The sequence below is a fragment of the Magallana gigas genome, chromosome 5 (genome assembly GCF_963853765.1).
Source record: "Magallana gigas chromosome 5, xbMagGiga1.1, whole genome shotgun sequence".
NCBI lineage: Eukaryota > Metazoa > Mollusca > Bivalvia > Ostreida > Ostreidae > Magallana > Magallana gigas.
In genome coordinates, this window is record NC_088857.1 from 46,244,115 (window position 1) to 46,268,249 (window position 24,135).

Here is a 24,135-nt window from a genome sequence, read left to right on the forward strand (position 1 = left end):
CTAGACACCAGACTTACCCTCCTCATGCATTTTTTCCTCTCTCAGTTGCTGAATCTCCTCCAACAGTTTCTGTTTTTCAGCTCGAGGATCAAATTCCTTCACCAGCCCCTTCTCTCTGTTCCTTTGTTTAATGGGGGATTTCTTTGACTGGATCAATTCTGGTTCACCCTCCACAAATTGAACAACCTTGGAATCTTTTCCTTTTTTCTTTCTACTGGTGTCTGAATTTCTCCTCGCCAATACAGGGCTTTTACTCTCAAAATCAACAACAGATCTTTTCTTTTTAGTATCCATATCTCTTAATGAATGAAACTTCATCTTTTCTGCCATAGTACCCCTTCTACTCTTTTCCTCATTATCTGCATCTTCTGTCAACTGCCTCACCAAATCTTCCATAGGGGCCTTATCTGTGCCTTCAGTATGCAGTGAAGGGCCTGTCTCAAAAGGTGGCACTGGGATCTCTATTATGGGGCTCTCCATCTCTGCTTCACCAGACAAATCTTCACCGCTAACAGAGCTCCTTCTACTCGACATTTTCCTTCGATGATCAAGGGAATCTTTGGGAAACAGTTGAGTTGGAACACTCAGAAAATCCATGGGTTTTGAATTATCCAAAGCTTCATCATATCTTTCATCATTGAATGAACTACTTCTACTAGAGTTACTTCTCTTGTGGATGGGGGAATTAGTGGACTTTGATTGCTGGGGCAGAGCTAGATGGTCTACAGACTTAGAGGAGGTGTATCTGTCAGAGTCTTTTTTCAAGCCAAAGCCTTCTCTTTCTTCAATACCATTAATGTCTTCTGTGTAAAAGTCTTCTTCCATGGCATCTTGCTTCTGTAGAGATTTTCCCATCATCCTTTTCTGTTTCCACTTCAGCCGTGCTAATTCTGCCAGAATTAACCCAGTTTCTAAAAGGAACACAGTACGATTTGACAAACTACACACCTTACCAATTCTTTTAAAACTTATGCCTTGAACAATATTGAGAAAATCAATTTCAAATACATGTACATGTATTTCGTAAAATTAAACATCCTTTCTTTTATATTAATTTGTTTAAATCAAACCAACAAATTCCATTTGTTTCTGAGGTTGTAAATGTTATCATCTTAAAAAAAAATTTCGCAATTGTTTAGATTAGGACATTGATCTTGTTAGCTCCTATAATTGAAATGTATGATTAAAAATGTCCTTACCAATTTCTGTCTCAGCATCCCTCAATGTCCAATTGTCTAGCTCCAACACACTAAAGAAGAAACAACTACCTACATACAGAATATCTAGTTATTTTCACACTCGGCAGGGTGCTAATTTAGCTATTATGTGGGCTGGATGGTCAAGGCCATTATTAGACTATATTAGTCACCTTTAAATAGAGAGCATTGTAAAAAAAAAGAAGTAAAGAATTAGAATTGTATACTGTAAACGTATTACATTTGGCTGTGTATTCTATTTAGCATTTTTGGTGGAATGTGGCTTACGCTTAGTCAAGTACATCGCTAAATGTCATGCGTAGATGTTATAGTCATTCAGTAATACGCTAATTCAAATCTACGCAAATTGTTCAAAAACTAATTTCTGCCAAATATGTATACGCAAAATATAATACGTTTACAGTAAAGTATTAGAAATTTTCTTTATTAAATTACAGTTTATTGCTAAAAAAATCAAACTATTATAATTTTTTTGGATAAATCTAATGGTTAATGTGTTGACCATCCTCCCTCTATAATCCAAAATGTAAATAAATGAAGTTATCAAAAGATATGAAGAAATTAAATTGTCTACATATATATTTACATAGTGAAACAATTTCGAAAATACCAAATTGCATTACAGTGCGTTATTACAAAGAGATTTTAGTGTCCTGTAAAATTATTTTTACATTACTCTACTAGTCTGTCTTCATTCGTAGTTCAGTCAAAAATGTATTGACTGTTGATCCCTCGGATCATGTGTTCAAACTCAGAAGGGACCTCTCTTTATATGAATTGTAATAAAAAAATTTTATCGAAAAATGCTAATTTCAAACTCTCATTAGTACAAGAACATTATATTAATCTAGGTTGATTGTAATAATTAGAGAAACTTAATAAGATATTAGGACCTTTAAACTATGCACGTAATTATTCTAATTATAAAATATTACATATTAATTATTTTATATTTAACTTTATGAAACACTTTTAAAAAAAAGTCAAAATTTATCAAAGCCTGGTGTATTATGTGCAAGTGTTCTTTCAGTTCAAGTACATTGAATGTTACCATGCACAAAACAGAACATCCATATACTGTAAAAGTGGTTATTTACACTGGTGGTTAACTACGCATTTTCTATGGTTGAAAAATATGCATTGGATTGAATACCCAGATGTATGATTAACCACTCTGATGTTTTCGTTTTTTAACCATGCATGCGGGTGTATTTCATTCTGTTTTAAGCTTACCACGTAACTAGTTTATATTTCCCCTACATGTAAATAACCACTTTCACATGTACAGTATCAGTACAATTAATACAAGTACTTGTGCATACATGTGTGTCAATGTAACAAACTCAAGTGAGAATAATGCTTTCTTTAATGAAATGAAAGGAATTAAATTGCTTGGAAAAAATCCTCAACAACTTTGGTTTAGGAATAACAATAATAAACACATATAGTAATTATGTATAAAAAATAATTTTATTTTTAAAATAAAATGGCATTAGGCGTGATAACAGGTAGCACCCAGGTATGTGATATAAACATAAACATGCAAAAAATATTTTCTGCACAATTGGTAGTTTTCATTTCCTTCTAAGATCAATAAAAACATTCAAGTATACAGATTTAAAGAAACAAAAGACGGCTTTCCTCTAATCTCCATTTTAATACTTTAAATAATTTTCAAATTGAAGAATCTATATCCTTAAAAAACCTCACTAATAATCCCTTGCTACATCTGAAGTTGCTAGTGCATTGAAAACATTGGTAACGTTACTGTTAGTTATAAAATTTAGTACCAGTCTAAAAGTTACACACCTCCAAGTTAAATGTGTTAAATGAATTAGTATCAACAATAAAAAAATGTTAATAGAAGTACAGGCATATGAATGTAGACAAACACCAAGAATTTTTAATCAGCCTTACTTTATATATACACTAGCCTAAGGAAATCCTTTCATTATAGGTCCAATCTGTGATGAAAGAAAACTGAAAAGTTAAAAATCATTTAAAACTGAAACTGAACAGTCATGTGTACATCAATAAGGCAAAACTCAATGAAAAGTGAACAAACAAGATCATGTGCTTTAGAAATCAATCAGCAGGCACTTAATTTATCACATGCAGTCTCAGAGTGTGAATTATTTATGAATTCAAACTGTAGAAGTAATATTTCAATGTCTCTATGATCCCATATCTAACACAGCGTCATTCTCGTCGGCGGAATCATCAGATTCGTACCTCTCACTGCGAGACGGCGGGGTCTCTATGTGAGCCTGGGTCACCTGGGTGGCCGCTTTAGATGTGTCGACAACCGAAGACAACAAGGGAAGCCCCTAGACAGAAAGGAAATGATTTTTGTTTAAAGTTTTATAACAAACTCTTCATTTTATATTTTGATTGAAACTTTTTAAAGTTAAAAATCTACATACATGTATTTTGTTTTCCTTCTTTTTTTAGGAAAAAATTTGCTTTATTTTTATTAAAATCTAATGTGGTTTCAACTGACAAATGCTTTTTTTTCCTACACACCTACTGTTTCACAGGACAGACAACTTAAGTGGTAAACAGTAAATAGAGACACCTACCACTCCTTTCCTAATGGTGATGTTTAGTTCTTTACTGCTCTTCAGTGCCACAATCGCCTGAGAAGATCATTAAACAATATCAACTGTATGACAAGCTCAAGTACCAGCATGTGATTTTGAAAACTTCTTCACAAAAAGTAAATCTAGATTAATTAATCTAGATAATGTTTCGCCACCTTTCTACATTTAAAGATAATTGTTAAATTATACTGTCTAGTAAAACTATATTTTCTATATAGATAATTCTTAAATAGCTTGACACCTGATATATACACTGTCAGACAAGTAAAATATTGAGTTTTCAAAGTGATTGAACATAATTTATCTTAATTTATCTCTGTTTACAGATCTAAACATTATTAAACATCCTGTTAAAAACCTAGGTACAAATCCACTACCTCTTGATGGGTGATATTAAGAAAACTGGTTCCATTGACATTGACTATCTGGTCCCCGGCCTCAATTCCAACGTCTGCTCCCATGGAGCCAGGATTAACATGCTCAACAAAGATTCCTTTGTAGTTCGATGGTCCACTCACAATTCTATAACATTACACAATCAATCATCTTAAACCTCTCAATAACACAGTTTGGACTATTACATGTGTTTCTTAATACCCTTTTTAATCACAGTGAAGTTTCTGACTATGGCTGGACTTTTTATACAGTAGGACTTAAAGTGTGTTTATGTGCATGTGGTAATTTGCTGTTCCAATTTTTAACAGTTAATGATACAACAGTATGAAAATAATGTGTATAATTCAATAACAATATGGCTCTGACATGTTTATCCATTTTCCAACATGTTAATCATACAACGGTCTATAAGTTACTGGATTATCACAGACCTGCAGCCCAGGGATGGGGCCTGTCTCAGGTTCACAAACAGCTTCACCTCCTCTGCCCTCACTTCTTGTCTTCTCTGAGAACCTTCCTGTTAAGTAAAGCAGATTTAATCAGAGTTATCTTTCTTGGAAAGTCTAAAAATTTCAGGAAAATGGCTGAACAGATTCACTTGTAACTTGGATGTGACAAAAGTCATGGTGATCAACATTTAACCAGCCTCAACTCATCAGAGTTTTTCCTTTTGACTTACTGAGTTTCCTTGGACTCCTTTCTGAGCTTTCTCTACATAGGACCAAGTTAAAGGATCTGTGGCTCTCCTATAAAACCACACACATTTAAGAATTATAATAGAAAGGTGTGTAAAAAATAACACATGAATCATACATGTATTATGAAGAAATTTTATTCAATTAAATTCAATTTCAAAAAGGTTGTTTCATATAACATCATCAAAAACGAAATCTTTAAATATCTATAATGGGTATTGCATGGCTTGACTTACTCTTTAATAGGCAGCATCCCAATGTCTAAAAATATAGAAAACAAAACAATTAACAATACAATTCCCTTATCCCTTACGAAACATACATGTAAGAAGTTTAACATATTTCTTCTCAATGACATGTACACAGAAATGTGCATCATAGATAAATAGTCAAATTATTTATTTTTTAAATTCGATTCTTTTTTTATTTAAATTATCTTTCATTATTATCTTTCATTATATATTCTGAAACAATGACCGTGGGAATGATTAAGATATAGAGATGTACAGCACACCTACTTGTGACCTTGAGCTCAATCTCATCTCGACCTTTGATCAGATTTAGGACTTCTTCGTGGACAGCTTCAGCAATTGTGTAACCATCCACTCGTACAATCTCATCTCCTACCTTTCAAAGAATGACGGTAGTACAAAAAAGCACCTATTTATTTTTCTATAACTTTCATACTTCAAATCAAATTACTACCAATTTTGTAGACAAAACAATATACCAGTATCTAAAATGATACAAAGAAAAAAAATAATTTTAAAAATTGACACAAATTTCACATTCTTTGAAATTTAAAAATAATTCTAATGCAAAAATGGAGTTAGTATGCACATCATAATTATGGAAATACATGTAATACTATATTTGAGAGATTTCATTGTCAATTTTTAACTTATGCCAAACTATTGCCTCATTTCATGGCAATCATATCAAAGAAGATGGACTGTCCTCATAGAAAAAGAAGAAAAGAGAAATTATATGAAGTCACAAAGCAATAAGATTGGCCACGAAGGAAAAAGACTATCATGACAAGATATCTAGTCATAATGCCTGAGAAAACCAAAATTCAGTTTATCAGGCACTGGCACATTTGCTGTCCACAGAGTTATTTTACTACTGTAAATGAAAAGAGGTATAACTCAGTGCACATAATACATGTAATCCAATCTTTAGGCTTTGTATTACGGTAATTAAAGATACATCCCCTATACTCACCTTCAAACCTTTCTGCTCAGCCTGTGAACCTGGGTTGACATGAGACACAAATATCCCTACTCCATGCTCAAAGCCTGTACAAAATGATCATTATACTGGAAACAGGTTTATCTATAATCATATAAAGCAAATTCACATCCAGATTTGATCTAGTGTTAAATTTTTTTTTGTTAAATATTGATGGATACACCTCATTTCTTAATGTTCTTCACAGGTAAAACCTCTTATTAATAGTCTCCAACCTAAGAAATCTTTGATAAATCTTACGAATCCAGGAATAATTAGTTGCATCATAGATCATTTTCTAATAAAACTTTTCATTTTTCTGTTCTAAATGCCGTACCTCCTCTAACTGCAAATCCAAAACTTTCATTTGGACGCTTTCTGAGAGTTATAGCCCTTAGTTTTCTGCCAGGAGGAGCCGGTGCTAGCTTGTCATAGTCTGATTGGTGCTTTGGTGGTATAAGTGGTCTACAAGTATAATAACTATGTTTATCATCACAAGTAATAAGTCAAAGAACTTCTCCCTTAAAATCATCAATGCCAACATTATATTTTCAAAGGCAAAATACAGAATTTCATCTGTATCAGATTTATCTTTCTTAAATCATTTCCATCCCAACTCCATGGCTAATACTATTTCTGATGCAGGTTCACTGCATGGAGGATTCAAAAGTACACAAGATTTTTTAAGCACTTTTGGAGCATATTTTGTTAAACATGTGCCAATGCAGGCACACACAGGCCAGTCAAGTTGACAGTACATGCACAATGTGTGTGTCAGAGTCCAATTCTCATCACCTTCTGAAAAAATCAGCACTTAAAAATATCCTTCCTAGAGACAGGGACTGCATATCACCAATCAAAAATCTAGCTGCAGGTCTGTAGCTTCAGATCTAAAAATAAATTGGATGGACAACCATTTTTTTTTTAGACCAGAGCTACAGACCTGCAGCGACCCAAATTCAAGTTATCATGATTAGTGTGTCTCACATTGTATAGTTTGTTCAGAACTTATCCACAACCATTCATTTCTGTGAGCAAAATTATCCTCCATTTCCTAAATTAAACATAAAGAAACAAACAACTGCATGGTTCAAAATGAGAAATTTCTGAGAGCAGAAGCTGCACACAAATCTTGCAAATATTTATTGCACAGGCATAATATGAGGTTTAAAGTAAGTATTCAGGCAATATAATTACTGCTCACCAGAATTTGAACTCAAATATCCATTTCCAGGCAAAACTCTAATTTGTACCCATATGTTTTAAAATCAATGTTTGCAATGTTAGTGACAAAAATCAATAAATAGTTCAAATAAGTGTCCAAATTTACCATCTCTAAATTATTCATATTACTCCATTATTTTAAACCTACAGTTTATGCAGCTTTAACAAGAAATTGGACTTTGGGCAGTACATGTCTGACTTCAACTTGATGAAGGGGGTGGGGTGGGGGTGTCTACTAATGGTAAACTGCCCAGTCATTGGCTAATAGACATAAATACATCGAATTAAACAGCACTTGTCCAACTTTATCCGAGAGGTATATTTCAAACATATTTTGAAACAGCGTCAATTTCACGTGAAAGAGCAGACCTTTGAAAAAAATTATGACTCTGACAGCCAATGAATAGTGATGACCTTCTCTTCGGGAATCAGAAAGCAGGTACTCAATGTTTGGGATTAGCAAACTAGATAGTTACATCCCATCCAAACATCCAAGCTCTTGTTAAAATGACTCTAGTTCTGATGCTGCATGGCTATTACAAAGAGTGTCAATGTTTTAAGCAGAAGTAGAACAAAATTACAAAACAAACCAAGCGAACGTGTTTGTCTATTAAGTTAAGTACAAACATTTACATATATATATGGAGGAAGATATAAATAAATTGAACATAAAATGTGTCAGCAGCACATATATTACAAATTCTAAAACTTTTAAATTTGCTTTATACTGTTAATTCACTAATCAAAAATAAATCTTTGAATATCCTTTATTCATAAACTTGGTCAATGTGTATCTTTGCTATCCTTACAAGTTATGTGTCCGTAAACTGTTTTTATACCCGCACTTTCTAAAGAAAGTTTGGGTATATTGTTGTTACCCTGTTCCGTCTGTCTGTCACGTTTTACTTTCTCAAACTGCTCTTACATCTTATAAACCAGCAAACCGAACTCTTGGAGTTTGATTAGGGGTGTCATGTTGTTTTGTAAAAAGGTTTCAAAAATTCTCTGGTAGTCCTGGAGGTCAAATAATTGGTAAAAAATGATATTTTTTCCACAAAAAACCTTCTTCCTTGAACTCCTCCTACATTTTCAACAGTAGACAAATAATCTCTTGAAATATGTATTAGGGTATCCTATAGATGCGCAATAAGGTTTCGGAATTTTCAATTTTGTCCTGGGGGTCATTTAATGGCTGAAAAATGACGTTTTTTTTTTACAAAAAAAACTGGTTTCAAAAACGTCTTTTTTTTTTTGTAGTAGCCAAATGATCTTCTAGAATATGATTGGGGATGTCATATTGAAGTGTGATCAGGTTCCAGAATTTTTTTCTTTAAGAAGGGGATCAGTGGGCAACAAAAAATGACGTTTTTTTGCAGAAAAAGTATGGTTCTAAGAACTCCTCTTACAAATTTTGGAGTAGCTACGTCATCTCTTGGGATATAATTGGGGCTTTCCTATAGATGTGCAATAAGGTTTTAAAAATTCAAATTTCATCCAGGGAGTCAAATAGTAGCAGAAAATTGACGTTTATCACTAAAAAAAAACCCATAGATCCCAGAACTCCTCTTATGATTTAATGGATAGACATAGCATATCATGGGATATGATGGGACTGTTCTATAGATGTGCAGTAAGGTTTTAAAAATTTTAATTTCATCCAGGGAGTCAAAAAGTAGCAGAAAATTAACGTTTACCACTCCAAAAAAAACCATAAATCCCAGAACTCCTCTTATGATTTAATGGATAGATATCTTGGGATATGATAGGGACTGTTCTAGAGATGTGCATTACGGTTTTCAAAAAATTTAATTTAACCCGAGGCCCATTACCGGTACCTACATACCGTTTGATGCCCTTTAAGGATCATGAATAAAGGGTGGGGATCTAAACCGTTTTCGAGATATTCGTGCACTTCCTGTTCGAAGGGGGTCATGACCACCCCCAAGGCCCATGACCTACATACCGTTTGATGCCCCTTGACACAATGAACAAGAATATATATGGTTTAAGGGTGGGGATCTCAACTGTTTTGAAGATATTAAGGGATTTGCTGTTCCAGGGGGGTCAGGACCACCCACAAGGCCCATAATCTACATAACATTTGATGCCCCTTGATATAAGGAACAAGAATATATATGGTTTTGGGGTCAGGGGTCATGATTATAACAGTTTCTTAGATATATGGTAATTTCAAATTCCTGGGGGGTGGGGATGACCCCAGGGGTCAGATCTAATAAACCCTATATATTGCCAGTAACAGTCAATATATGATTATGAAAACTCTATATTATTATCTTTGTCCGCTTTCAAGTTACCATTTACAATAGAGTCTACGATTCTTCCCACATGGTTCAATGTTAGACCCCACACCCTTTTGACCCCCCTCCCCCCCCCCCCCCCCACTCCAGAAAAGTGGTTGTCTAACCGCAAATGAGAAAAAATAAAACTAGGGTGCACAACAAGATATGCAGGCCTATTGTATCCTAGAGTTTTGTACAATTCTGTTTAGCCATCTCTGAGAAACAAGTTCAGAGCGGTAAAGAAGAAAAAGAAGAAGTCTTAGAACAATAATACATGTAATAAGAATGGTACAAAAACAATGAGTCTTAAAATTTCATTTGGGAGACTTAATAATAAAGATTAAATAGAGATAGGATCATCAAACATCAATAATTTAAAGATAATTGACAATTTCTGATTCTAAGGGGGTCAGGATGACCCCTTAGGGTCATGACTTACATACCATAATGATCTGATGCACCATGACCAAAGGAGAAATAATATCTTTGGATTAAGGTGGGAATCTCAATGGCTTTTATGATATTTGATAATTTCAGGAAGAGCACTTGGGATCATGACCTACATACCATCTGAAATGCCTTGAACAAAAAAACAATATAAATATATGTACATGATATATGATTCAATTTAAGAACCCAGATATAGATCTATCATCTATGTTTTGTAATACTTCCTATGTACACGTATATATATATGTATTAATTTGTGTTTTGTTCTATACTATTCATGTTCATGACTGTAGTATGGCTTAGTCTTATTTTAAATTACATCAAAAAGTTGTCAAATATATGACTTGGAAACCCCACCCCCAAACAAACTCATATATAAACTGCCCCCCTCCCTTCCCCCAGGAAAATTTTCTGGATCCGAGCATGTATTCCTCCTCAAACTATAGATAAAATGAAATTAAAATATGCTTAAAATGAAAATAACCTTACATTTACACTTTTTCTTTGGGGTCTAAGAAGTTTTATAAACTGGTAAAAAATTTATTCTTAAAAAAAAATCACATTACACCATGCATAATTGACAAATGATCTACTGAGATATGATCAGAAGTCATATTTCGACCTTGGGATCAATAACTAGTATTCATTGACAAGTTAAATTTAATAACAATAAATGATTCAAATTATAAATGTTTATACTCCACATCCCCCCCCCCCCCACCAAACAAACTTGGTTCTAAAGATTCAGTCTTCTTATATTTTTACATGTGTACAGTAGCAAATTTTAAATCATTTCTTGATTGCTTTTTCTCTCCTAATGCACTTTAACATTTTTGAAATTGCTTAATTTAATTTTGAGATTTGTAAACAAAATGTTATATGCATGTGTATTCGCCTATTTGGGGCAATTGTAAAGTCTCCTAAACAAAGCAGTGTCATCATTAGGCTAGGGATTACCTGCATGGATCAAACACTACACATGAATAAGATAAAATTATTTATCATTTCTAGTTCTAGAATGTAAGGGTGTCTCCAAGGCAAGGGGGCATAACCTATATACAATTTGATGCGCAATGACACAAAGAGCAAGAATAAATTATATGGTTTAGGGATGAGGATCTCAAAAGTTATCAAAATATACAGTGTATCATCATTTCCTATTTCATGGGGGGGGGGGGGGGGGGTTAAAGACAACACCTGGGGGTCATGTACTTTACACCATTTGATGCATCAAAATGACATATAAGAAGATATTTTGTATTTTCCTGTTTCATGGGGTCAGAACATGGCCTACATTGTATTTGATTCATTATAATACATTAGGAAAGAAAGACCCCTTCCTTCCTATTATAACTCATATAAATATGATAATTCTCTACACTTACTTATATATGTAATAGACAAATTTAATACAAAATTGTTACAGGATCAATAAGGGGTCAACTCAATATAGTGCAAGTCTGACAAATGAAAAAATAACTTTTGCAATTAAAATGACAGAAACTTTACAAATGCAATAGGATAGGTAACGATGATTAGCTTTTTTAAATATTAAAAGATGATGATACAGTATGCTAGCAAAGGGAGATCACTTATTTAGAAAGTGAAAGTAATACTTATGTACATACCGGTGTCTCATAATATTGTGCTACTATAATACTCACTATACATGTTTTATGCTTACCTATATTGGTCAACATCATAATGATAATCCAATTAGAACACAATATGAATCCCTTTAGCTGATCATCACAAAAGAAATGTTTATGCATGTTAACTAATCCTTTTCCACATATGAAAAACACATACATGTAAATCGAAGAGCTGAGTAAAACTAGTACCCGCTATTGAGACCTGTAGACCTGTGTTGTGTACGTATGGTAACTTCAGACAAAGCTCAGTTATTTGTAACATGCATGTATTTTTATGACCTATTCTTCAAAACCCCTTGCACTATTTTATTAGGTAAATAACAGCTTTAATTAAGGTGACGCAGGACACCTGCATATTGTGATGTATACTTCCTATTGAAATAAACAATAAAGTATAAATATAATGTTTTCCCCCAAAATAATGTTACCTTACATTGAAGCACACTGGGTTAGAGCAATTACATGTCGTAAGAGCATTGGAGTCTGAGGTGTATTTTTGGTAATTTTACTATTGATATAAATGAATTTTCATGGGGGGGAGAGGGGGGAGGGAGATGGTCTGGACCCCTCACTCCCACCCCTTTTCTAAATCCGTGCACACAATTATGTATATGTAGGCACACAGAAGCAAATCTAAAGCCGGCAACCGCCGTGGAGAGGGGGCATAATTTAATTTTGTTTGTAATATTTATATAGACCATTATACTTTCTATGACACGAAATGTTAAGATTATTGATTAACTTAAAATTCACATGCAAACAGTTCAACCCCAAATTGCACATTAAGTGCTGCTCATGTGTATTATCATATGGGAAGGGATCTCATCCTTCAGTTATGAAAATCATAATTTTTAAATGCATTACCGGAACTTGCATGTGGCCTTCATTTTTAATTACGGTAAACTGGTACAAAACAGTGTTATTTAGGGGCAAACACTTGGTGCGGGTATTACTGTCTAATGACAGCATCTAGTTTATTTAATGTGAGAGATCTTTGACCTGAAAAAAAAATGCACCAGAATCTGCGCAATTAACATTCTTTTCACACAAAAAAAAGTCAGAATGAGTCAACACTTTTGTTCTAATGTAACGAACAATGTAATGAACAATTCATTAATGTGGCATCATAATTTCAGACGTAACAATGAAAATGTCTTTATGACACACCATAATGATTACGGTATACATTGGTTAAAAATACAACATTTAGAGCCTGCATTTTTGGGATACCGTATGCATTTGTCTCAATTCTTTCCTGTAACTTAAATAATAAATTGAAATTCATGCAAATAATATCTGTTCACTTCCTTATTATTAAACAAATACAATAAAAGTTATTTCAAAAAGATCTATTCAATTTTAACTCTATGTTATAAACACAGCAGAAGTCCATTTATATTTAATATTTTCCAATTGTCTTTCTTGCATGGCAATAAAGGTTGCATGTCACCATCTTATTCAACAGAAAATAAAACTATTATCTTCAGATGTTCATTAAATTTTCAAAGTTTGAATATAATTGGATATTTTTCAGTCATATCTTCCTTAAATTGTGAAAGTTTTTGGCCTCTTCCTTCTCAAATACTGGCACCAGTTTACATAATTCATTGGAAACCCATCCACTGTCTAGACTGTAAATTTTTCATTCGTTGACCAGGCAATTAATAAAACAATCAATAACTGAAACTGTCCATGGAGACTAAAGCATTACATAAGATATATTTCAAAAGAAATGGACAGTCTTGAATTTTAAATAAATTTCATAAAACTAAATGACTTTCATAATATGCAACCAATTTTGATTCAAACTGTCTTTATTTATTTTAATTTACCATTTAAGCGCATGTACAACACTAATATGATGAAGTCAGACAAGACAATATACTGTTACAATGTGATCAAGTCAAATATTGGAGCACAATGTCAGTGATGTAATCAATCAAGTTAAGCAAGACCACAAATTGTCAGTGATGTGATCAAATCAAACATTAGAACACACTGTTAGTGATGTGATCAAGTCAAACATTAGAACTCAATGTCAGTGACGTGATCAAATAAAAAATTAGAACACACTGTCAGTCATGTGATCAAATCAAACATTAGAACACACTGTCAGTCATGTGATCAAATCAAACATTAGAACACTGTTAGTGATGTGATCAAGTCAAACATTAGAACTCAATGTCAGTGACGTGATCAAATTAAAACTTAGAACACACTGTCAGTGATGTGATAAAATCAAACATTAGAACACTGTCAGTGATGTGATCAAATCAAACATTAGAACACACTCTCAATGATGTGTTCTAGTCAAGCAAGAACACACATTATCATTGATGTGATCAAAGCAAACATTAGATTTCAATGTCAGTGATGTAATCAATCAAGTCAAACAAGAACGCAAATTGTCAGTAATGTGATGTGATGTGATCAAATCAAACATTAGAACACACTGTCAGTGATGTGATCAAATCAAGCATTAGAACACAGTGTCAATGGTGTGATCAAACCAATCATTATAACACACTGTCAGTGATGTGATTGAGTCAACTATGAGCCTACATGTACACTGTCAATGATATGAACAAGTTAAATATAAGTACACATTGTCAGTGATGTGATCAAGTCAAACATGAATACACACTGTTAGTGAGGTGATTGAGTCAACACAGAAATGTGTAATGTCAACTATGAGTACACTCTGGCATGATGTGGATTGGTCAAACTGTAAGTAATATGACTGAGTCAAACATGTGACTGAAATAACTGTGAGCATACACTGTCAGTGATGTAAACAAGTTAAACATGAGCACACACTGTCAAAAGTGTGAACAAGACGAACATTAGAACACACAGTGTCAATGATGTAAACAAATTAAACATTAGAACACACTGGCAGTGATGTGAATAAGTTAAATATTAGAACATACTGGCAGTGATGTGATTGAGTAATACATGTGCACACACTGGCAGTGATGTGAACAAATATTAAAACACATTGGCAGTGATATGATTGGGTAATACATTAGCACACACATCAGTGATCTGAACAGGACATGTATAAAAACACACAGTCAGTGATGTGAACTAGTCAAACATAAGTTCTCACTTGCAGTGATGTGAACAAGTCAAACATGAGCATACACAGTCAGTGATGTTATTAACTAAATACTGGAGCAGCCATTTACTGTTCTGAACAAGTTTAAAATATTAAAACACTTTAACAGAGAAGTGAACAAGTCAAATATGAGAGCACACTGTCAGTGGTGTAATCAATTAAATATTGGAAAAGTGTGTCAGTATACTCATAGATTTACAGTATTCTTTATATCTTGAATACTCTACATATTTACAGTACCAATTCTCAAAGATTTATGGTTCTCTTTTAACTAATGCATGAAAAATCATTGATTTACAGTACATGCATGCATTCATTTTGCTTCATCTACTTAGAGATTTAAAGTATTTTTACCACATATACTCAAAAGCTTACGGTATCATTACCTCATATATTCATATATTTCCAATTTTGTGGGCTCATTCAGCACAATCTTCATGTCTTCTATCAGCCTTTTTAAGTCCATAGACCTATATTTAGAACAGATTTACATTAATTTATTTATATAATAAACAAAATATGTTGTTATACTTTCATGTTAAATACTGAAATCTGATTGGTTAAGACGCAGTTAATAATATTTACTATTACCCTCAGCGTTAGCAACGCACTTGGCAACGGGTAACATTAAAAAATATTACATGCGCGAAAATTATGCGCGTACGGTTCGCTGTAGAATTCACGTTATTCCTATATAAAAGCAGTAAAATTTTCTTAAAATTTTTAAAAAAGATTCAGTATAACAAAATAAATAGTGCCTGTTTGGGAGGATAACAGTTGAAATTGACACCCCTCGAAAACCATTGTCAACCTCCGCTTCGCGTCGGTTGACAATGGTTTCTCGGGGTGTCAATTTCAACTGTTACCCTCCCAAACAGGCACTATTTATATAATATTAAATCTATAAGTCAATTTTTTAAGGATAATTCCTGTTTTTAACTGGTAAATAAGATGTTAAAACAGAGTTATTTGATGATTACTATACAATGTATAAATACATGTCATGTAGATATAACAAAATTTGAAGCTATTAAGTTTAATTGTCCTCTTAAACTCTACTATTTACAATGCAGTAAGGTATAATATATATAATATCATACGACTGGTATCTTTTCAGTGCCTCAAATATCTGAGGCCTTTCTTCTTCAGAAAGGAGTTCATTGACCTGAAAGTAACAAATGTTATAGTTACTAAACTGACTTTAAATGCATATAACCTGTCAAACAAACCTTTAGCTAATTTCATTTTGCCTCATTAAAAAGTAACCATTACAGGGGAAATTAAGGACAATTTTCGAATTTTTCTCGGAATGATGTATAAATACATTACAAAGTAGTCTGCATTTTTCTGTTCAATCCAGTGACTATTTTTTTCATCCCATACACAGATACAATTGTAATGATTTACATTTCATCCCATACACATGATACAATTGTAATGATTTACATTTCATCCCATACACAGATACAATTGTAATGATTTACATTTCATCCCATACAGATACAATTGTAATGATTTACATTAAGACTCTAATCAAAGACATTTCATACATATCATACCTTTTATCATGTTTATACATATTCTTTACAATGAATCCTTAACATTTTTAATTGAGTATTACATGTACTCAAAATGTACACATCAATATATTTAATATACCCGGTAATATATCCCATAAAACTATACAAATACATTTTGACCATACATGTCGACCTTCATGAAGTGTATAATTAAGGTCTTCCGTTTCCAACGGAAGACCTTATAGTGATTGTAATGTTTCTTATTATTATTATTATTATTTTTTTTTGTCCGTTTTTTGTCCACAAGATATCTCAGAGATGGCTGGATAGATTCTCTTGAAATTTTCAGGACTGATAGAAAATGATAATATCTCTAGGCGTTTTTTTCATTTTGTCAAAATTCACTTCCTGTCGTCCGTTTCCTGTCCCGCGACAAAAAGCTATGGACAATGAGATCTCAGAAACAATAAAGACTTGAACATCCAAACTTTGAGGGATGATAGACCTATAGTTGTAGATGTGTTTAAACTATTTTGTTTTGTTCGTCGTAACTTCCGGTCGTCACCGAAAGCACTTCAAAAATTATGCTTTTACGCATTTAATATATTTCTCGGAGAATTGAAATATAACGATAAATGATTACATATGTCATCTATCCGATGATTAATAAACATAAAAATTCTACTTCCGGTGAGATATCTCAAATATCTCATGAAGCCTTTTTTAAAATAAATGTTTGAACCCCAAGATCTCAGAAACTGTAAGTGATCAAGACACGAAACTTACAGGGATGATAGACATTTGATAGAAGATGTGTTTAACCGTTTTTATTTTGTCGACCATCACTTCTGGTCCACACAGAAAGAGTTTAAACAAATCAAGATTTTTAAAAGTTTAACCAGATTTCTCAGAGATGCATGGATGGATTTTATTGAAATGTTTAGGACTGACAGAAAATTATGATATCTCCAGGCATTTTTTTCATTTTTTCAAAATTCACTTCCTGTCGTCCGTTTCCTGTCCCGCGACAAAAAGCTATGGACAATGAGATCTCAGAAACGATAATGACTTGAACATCCAAACTTTGAGGGATGATAGACCTATAGCTGTAGATGTGTTTAAACATTTTTGTTTTGTTCGTCGTAACTTCCGGTCGTCACCGGAAGCTCTTCAAAAATTATGCTTTTACGCATTTAATATATTTCTCGGAGAATTGAAATATAAGTATAAATGCTTACATATTGCATCTTTCCGATGTTAACTAAACATAAAAATTCTACTTCCGGTGAGATATCTCAAATATCTCATGTAGCCTTTTTTAAAACAAATGTTTGAACCGCGAGATCTCAGAAACTGTAAGTGATCAAGACACGTAACTTACAGGGATGATAGACATTTGATAGAAGATGTGTTTAACCGTTTTTATTTTGTTGACCATCACTTCCGGTCCTCACAGGAAGAGTTCAAACAAATCAAGTTTTTTAAAAGTTTAACTCGATTTTTCAGAGATGCATGGATGCATTTTCTTGAAATTTATAGGACTGATAAGGAACGATAATATCTCCACGGGTTTTTTTTCATTTTTTCAAAATTCACTTCCTGTCGTCCGTTTCCTGTCCCGCGGAAAAAAGCTATGGACAATGAGATCTCAGAAACGATAAGGACTTGAACATCCAAACTTTGAGGAATGATAGACCTATAGTTGTAGATGTGTTTAAACTATTTTGTTTTGTTCGTCGTAACTTCCGGTCGTCACCGAAAGCACTTCAAAAATTATGCTTTTACGCATTAAATATATTTTACGGAGAATTGAAATATAAGTATAAATGCTTACATATGTCGTCTTTCCGATGTTAACTCAACATAAAAAATCTACTTCCGGTGAGATATCTCAAATATCTCATGTGGCCTTTTTACAAACAAATGTTTGAACAGCGTGATCTCAGAAACTGTAAGTGATCAAGACACGAAACTTACATGGATGATAGATATTTGATAGAAGATGTGTTTAATTGTTTTTATTTTGTCAACCGTCACTTCCGGTCCACAAAGGAAGAGTTTAAACAAATCAAGTTTTTTTTTTAAGTTTACCCAGATTTCTCAGAGATGGCTGGATAGATTTTCTTGAAATTTTCAGGACTGATAGAGAACGATAATATCTCCAGGGGTTTTTTTCATTTTTTAAAAATTCACTTCCTGTCGTCCGTTTCCTGTCCCGCGACAAAAAGTTATGGACAATGATATCTCAGAAACCATAAAGACTTGAACCTCCAAACTTTGAGGAATGATAGACCTATAGCTGTAGATGTGTTGAAACTATTTTGTTTTGTTCGTCGTAACTTCCGGTCGTCACCGGAAGCACTTCAAAAATTATGTTTTTACGCACTTTTTTGTTTAACATAGAATTGATATAAAGGTATAAACGCTTTCATATGTCATCTATCCGATGATTAATAAACAAACAAAAAATACTTCCGGTGAGATATCTCAAATATTTCAGGTAGTCTTTTTAAAACAAATATTATGACAGCGAGATCTCATAAACTGTAAGTGACCAAGACACAAAACTTACACGGATGATAGACATTTGATAGAAGATGTGTTTAATCGTTTTTATTTTGTCAACCGTCACTTCCGGTCCACACCGGAAGAGTTCAAACAATCCATGTTGTTTAAGAGATTTACTGTTTTTGTTTGACAAAGTAAGACAAATTGATAGTCAATAAAGTCCTGTTGTCTAATGGTTATGAAATACTGAGAGAAGCAATGTCTTACAGTTAAATTGATACATGTATATCAAAACGGAAGACCTTTTTGTTGCTTTTGCAACAAGAGTCTAGTTTCATACTACAACTGATATGTAGCTTAAAATCACTCCTCAAATGCACATTTTAAATACACATCTTCAATGTACATCACACAATACTTATTTTCTATGTTGTATGTGTCAGTGTAACATGTAGGATCCATTTCATTGTACATGTACAGTACCGCTACATATACAGCTAGCGATTATATAGTCATGTTTGTACATTGTATTATGTACATGACACAAAGATTCACAACTGAAGGAAAAAATATCTTATAACCATGTATTGTAGCATTACATGCTAAAATTCAAAATCGGATGATAAAAAATTTGGATAAAATATTAATGGTAATATCTGAAATATTGAACCAATTAGTGCATCTTGCACAAAATAACTGATATATATAAACCTCAAAATAAGCAAAACGGTAAATGATAGTTTTTATCAGGCATTTACAGTACATGAACAATGGACAAACATAAAATTGAGCATTAAGATACCTTTTCAACCAGTTCATTAGCGGTTGCAACTTTACTGGTGGCCATATTTATGCAAGACAATGCACCGAAATGTTGAAATAGAAACACCTTGTCAATGAATATTGACAAGATCTACCTGTAATATTGGTCCTATCACAGGAAGTATGTACAAGTACTGAAAGCAAAGGGGCTCAAGAAGGGCTCTCTGGATAGTGTTCAAACATGTACATTAAACTTGTCAAATATAAACAATCTTAATGTGGAAATGTCATCTTTGCAAATCTTCATTTTGTTTGCAGTGAAAAAAAACACTTCACAGATCTTTTTCACCAAAAAAAAAAAAAAAGAAAGAACAAGTTTCAAACAAATGAAATGTAAAAACTTTCACCAATTCCTGTAAAATTACATTCTGTTTAAAGACTTATTGACTGATTCAATCTGTTCCATTGATCCTGTTAAGAAATCTCTACTTTTCTACTTTTCATACGTATTCAAAGTCACTTCAGACGAAAGGGTGACACTACAAGTTACTAGTATCTAGATTTTACCCTTACGGTACCTCTTGGCTGATAAAAGCTTTAATATTGATTTAATCATTCAAAGATACACATGATAAAGATGATCCACCTGTTAAGATTTTTGAAAAACCTTGCAATACACTACTTCAAAATCAATGTGTCTAAGAAACCAGCAAGTGTTTTCTTGACGTGTCTCTGGAATATACAGCCAAAGAAGGTAGTGTAGTATATATTAAAATATGTCAGTTCTAACCGTGACATTTTTCTATGACTAAAATGAATTTTTTATACAAGTTGATTTGTTGATGTATGGCAATAAATTTTTAACGTAACCCAAAAATTGGAAATTCAGTCAATAAAATATTTATCAAGCACAGGTGCATGAGTTAGCTATAGTAATACTTCATCTGTAAACCATAGATAAATGTACCAGTTCCTTCACCAAATAACTACTCAAAAAGTATTCAGTTAAATTTATGGAATTAACTTCATTGCTATTGTTTACTTCCTTCATATTTTTCTTCTGTCCCTGAAATCTAATTAATGTTGCGCAATTAATATTTACTCCTGCCAATTATTCATTAAAAATTTTATCAGTCTATTTTTTCCTCATGCAATCAAGCTCATTGCAGACCATTATAATTAAATATAAAAGAGAATTCTTAGTCACACATTTCTTTCAAGTCCAGACTTTGCACTGCTTAGTAACCCCACAACTAGTCAGTCAGTCATGCAACTTTATCCCTCTGAAGTTAGCTTAAACATTGATTTGGCATGAAACTTTCATTGAATATAATCAAAAAATGATATATGATAGCAAAGCAGAGAGTAATGATCAATAAAGTATAGTACATACTGAATTTTTCATTCTTGTTTATACCCTATAAGATGACAGCTCCATGTTTTATGTGCTTGGGTTTAAAAGTTCAGAACAAATAATCTTTCTTGAAAAAAGGGATTAAATTTATACACCTGTAATAATCCTCCAATGGACAGTCCTGCTGTATGTGATATCAAATGATACCTGGTAATTTTTTCAAGGATTTGGAAAATATAACAATTTGTATGAAACAGAGAAATTTAAAATTGTCATTTACACAAACTCTACAACGAATGCTTAATCCTATAGCTTATATGGCCTGGAAGCCACACTGTGGACCTATTAGAGTCTGTGAGTATATTAAACTACAACAACTGCAAGTCAACTAGTACCAGCAGACTGAGCCTCAGTTTATTGCAGTTTATTTTGTCAAAATCCTCAAATTGCAATGGTAGGATTTGAACCAACGATCTTCAGATTACTACCCGGTCCCTATTTTTACTTCTCGCCATAAAATTATGTGAGCATAAAGAACTATATAGTATATCTATTCTTGTAGAAAATACTGGTAACTGACAGACTGAAATATCATGCATTTTTTACACTATGTACATATGAGTCATTGAATAAGATTAAGTAAAGAGTTTATGTGACAAAACGCATGTATGTACGTAAGAATTCAGAATGCACGACTTTCATAAGGTCAGAGTCTCTACCTCAGATGAGAAATCAGGAGTATCTAGTTCTACACTTTCTTAATTAAGGTGCATTTACATAATCCGATTTTTCATCTGATTTTCTATCAACTTACTCAGTAAGGTAATTTGATTAAGTTTATTGTTGAGATGGTCACAATCTAAGTTATGATTTAACAGTAGATTTTCATTCAATACCATCAATTTAAAATGATTTTTGTTTGGGAAAAAGTCATTGTGACACCACAATTTCAGATATTTGATTGAAAATCGCATGCTTTCAGATTTTTAATCGAGTTTCAAACTTTGCTCTCAAATTTTGACTGAGATGGTCACACATATGATTTTAGTAAAAAGCGAATCAGATCAGAAAATCAGATGAAAAATGGGATGAAAAAATCACATTGTGTGACCGCACCATTAAGTAGGACTCTTCTGTTTCACATTTTAAAACTGAAATTGATAAACAGTAATACATTGGTGCCAAAAAAAATATTCATCAATCCACTACAATGAAACATTTGCGGAAGTTTCTTCATTGAAACACCCTCACAGTACATACACATGTACCATCTACCGGTATTTTAACAGGTTGAAGGACACTACTAAATGGTAAAAAGTCTATCTTAAATACATTGCAAACTACGTACACAAAGACAGTGAATAGCAATTGGATGATATCATTGTGCAAGTTTTCCCAAAAAGTTCTGAATGAATCACCACTGACCCATGGTCATGAGACTTCACACAAAATACCATTTCTCGCTAGTATTAATTAAAATCACTTTCTGTATATAATTTTATGTGTTGATGAAATGTTGTAACAATGCACTGGCAAGGAAAGTTACATAGTGAGAATTGGTCTAAGGCATTATATTAATTGTTTCTGTTGTTTTTGCTTACATTATAATTATAGTTCAAGTGAAATTACTCTGTACAGTATACGATCTTCCAAAATCAAATGTGTTGATTTGTTTCCGTGATATTTATCAAAGTCTAAACTTGATGATTCATTTCATATATATAATGAAACAAGAACTTGAAATATTATGTGTATTGAAATATCATTGATACCGAGTTTAATTTTCTTCTGTTCTGGTTGTATAATTGTATTGCAATTTTTATCCCAATTTATATAAAGTGGTGGAAGTGACATGTTGTTTCATTTGACTCAGCCCCAGCACGACCGGTTTACTGTAACAGGTTCAACCTCTTGAAAACATGCGTTTAGTCTTCGACATGTTTCACCACGAACAACAAGGCTTGTATCACTATCGCTCATGAATTATTCAGGGCTGCCTCAAAATTTCTTGAATGAAGAACCTTTGAAATTCCTTTTTGATCAAATAAACCTTAAAAATCTTATAAGAAAAATGATACCTTTGTAACATATCTTCTAGCAACCTTATTTTCCATGATTTTTTTCTTATCTTTGATGGAATGTAAACACTGGTTTTAGCGCCCTCTTTCAGCCACGAAATTCTACTACTTGGATGGGATTCGCAACGAAAATCCGGAAAGGATTCGAATAATGATAATGAAAATCTATCGAAGTCTTCGAATATCCTACAAAAAAAAATTAAATACATAAAATGTGTTATAATTTCAGTCTATTTTTACGATGGTTAAGCACCGCTTTTGCTTAATCTGGCATTTTGTATTGTGTATCCTTAATATGCCCCCATTTGGTCCATAATTTAATTTAATAAATTAAGACTAGTATTTTATTCAAGTCAAACACGGAGCTTCAGAGGGGGGCATGCAAATGCAGCAAAGATTTTTTTTCATTTACATATAAAAAAAGTGAATTATCGAGGAGTTGCCCTCCTACTTTTCTTAGCTCAAGTGAAAAATTGAAGTAAAAATAAGAACATGAACAGTGAAGTTGAAGTTGTAGGTGTACTATATGCTACCCCTACCACGGATTAGGATTGTTCATGATTTTGGGAAGTTGTCTTTTTTTAATATGGTTTGTTAGTCTGTCAAGATATTTTGGATGAGTATCCCCCCCTTTCAAAAACGATGCCACGTGCCTGCAAGTATTATATAGATACATGTAATTTAAAAATGGACCGAACAACAGGAATGTTCATTTGATATACTTATATACTCTACATCAAGTTGTATTCTATCATGTATCACTGTAATTACCTACTACTAGTTTTATATTAAATTTGGAATTGAAAGAAAAAACCACTCGTTATTTTGTATTGTATATATCAATTATAATTATATAATCACATTTATGTTTATACATGTAGTTGTACCCGTTTCATCTCTACAATTACCCTGCATGCGGTGTTTTGATAACTGCCATGACAATCAGGCTACATGTTGGCCTATATTGAAGTTATCTTTATTTTTTAAAAACACATGAATTTTTAAAATTCTATAATTGAAAATCTAAAATG

General features: G+C 32.8%; 1 protein-coding gene across 3 annotated transcripts in view; it reads right to left on the reverse strand.

The window, feature by feature from the left end:
- Positions 1 to 23,225, reverse strand: part of LOC105333969 (uncharacterized) — a 28,387-nt gene extending 5,162 nt beyond the window's left edge. The window contains exons 1-14 of one of the 3 annotated variants that reach the window (XM_066085882.1): positions 23,105 to 23,225; positions 15,983 to 16,047; positions 15,269 to 15,352; positions 6,476 to 6,603; positions 6,133 to 6,206; positions 5,427 to 5,535; positions 5,145 to 5,169; positions 4,893 to 4,959; positions 4,645 to 4,730; positions 4,195 to 4,339; positions 3,797 to 3,853; positions 3,450 to 3,544; positions 1,200 to 1,249; positions 18 to 911 (exon numbers count right to left, since the gene is read on the reverse strand). In XM_066085882.1, the coding sequence (XP_065941954.1) occupies positions 18 to 911; positions 1,200 to 1,249; positions 3,450 to 3,544; positions 3,797 to 3,853; positions 4,195 to 4,339; positions 4,645 to 4,730; positions 4,893 to 4,959; positions 5,145 to 5,169; positions 5,427 to 5,535; positions 6,133 to 6,206; positions 6,476 to 6,603; positions 15,269 to 15,352; positions 15,983 to 16,047; positions 23,105 to 23,140 (1,915 nt within the window). In that variant the 5' untranslated portion in view covers positions 23,141 to 23,225. Of the gene's footprint in view, positions 1 to 17; positions 912 to 1,199; positions 1,250 to 3,449; positions 3,545 to 3,796; positions 3,854 to 4,194; positions 4,340 to 4,644; positions 4,731 to 4,892; positions 4,960 to 5,144; positions 5,170 to 5,426; positions 5,536 to 6,132; positions 6,207 to 6,475; positions 6,604 to 15,268; positions 15,353 to 15,982; positions 16,048 to 19,712; positions 20,020 to 23,104 lie in introns of those variants that run through there. The other 2 variants (XM_066085881.1, XM_066085883.1) reach the window with 2 other exon arrangements.
- Between the last annotated feature and the right edge of the window lie 910 nt (positions 23,226 to 24,135).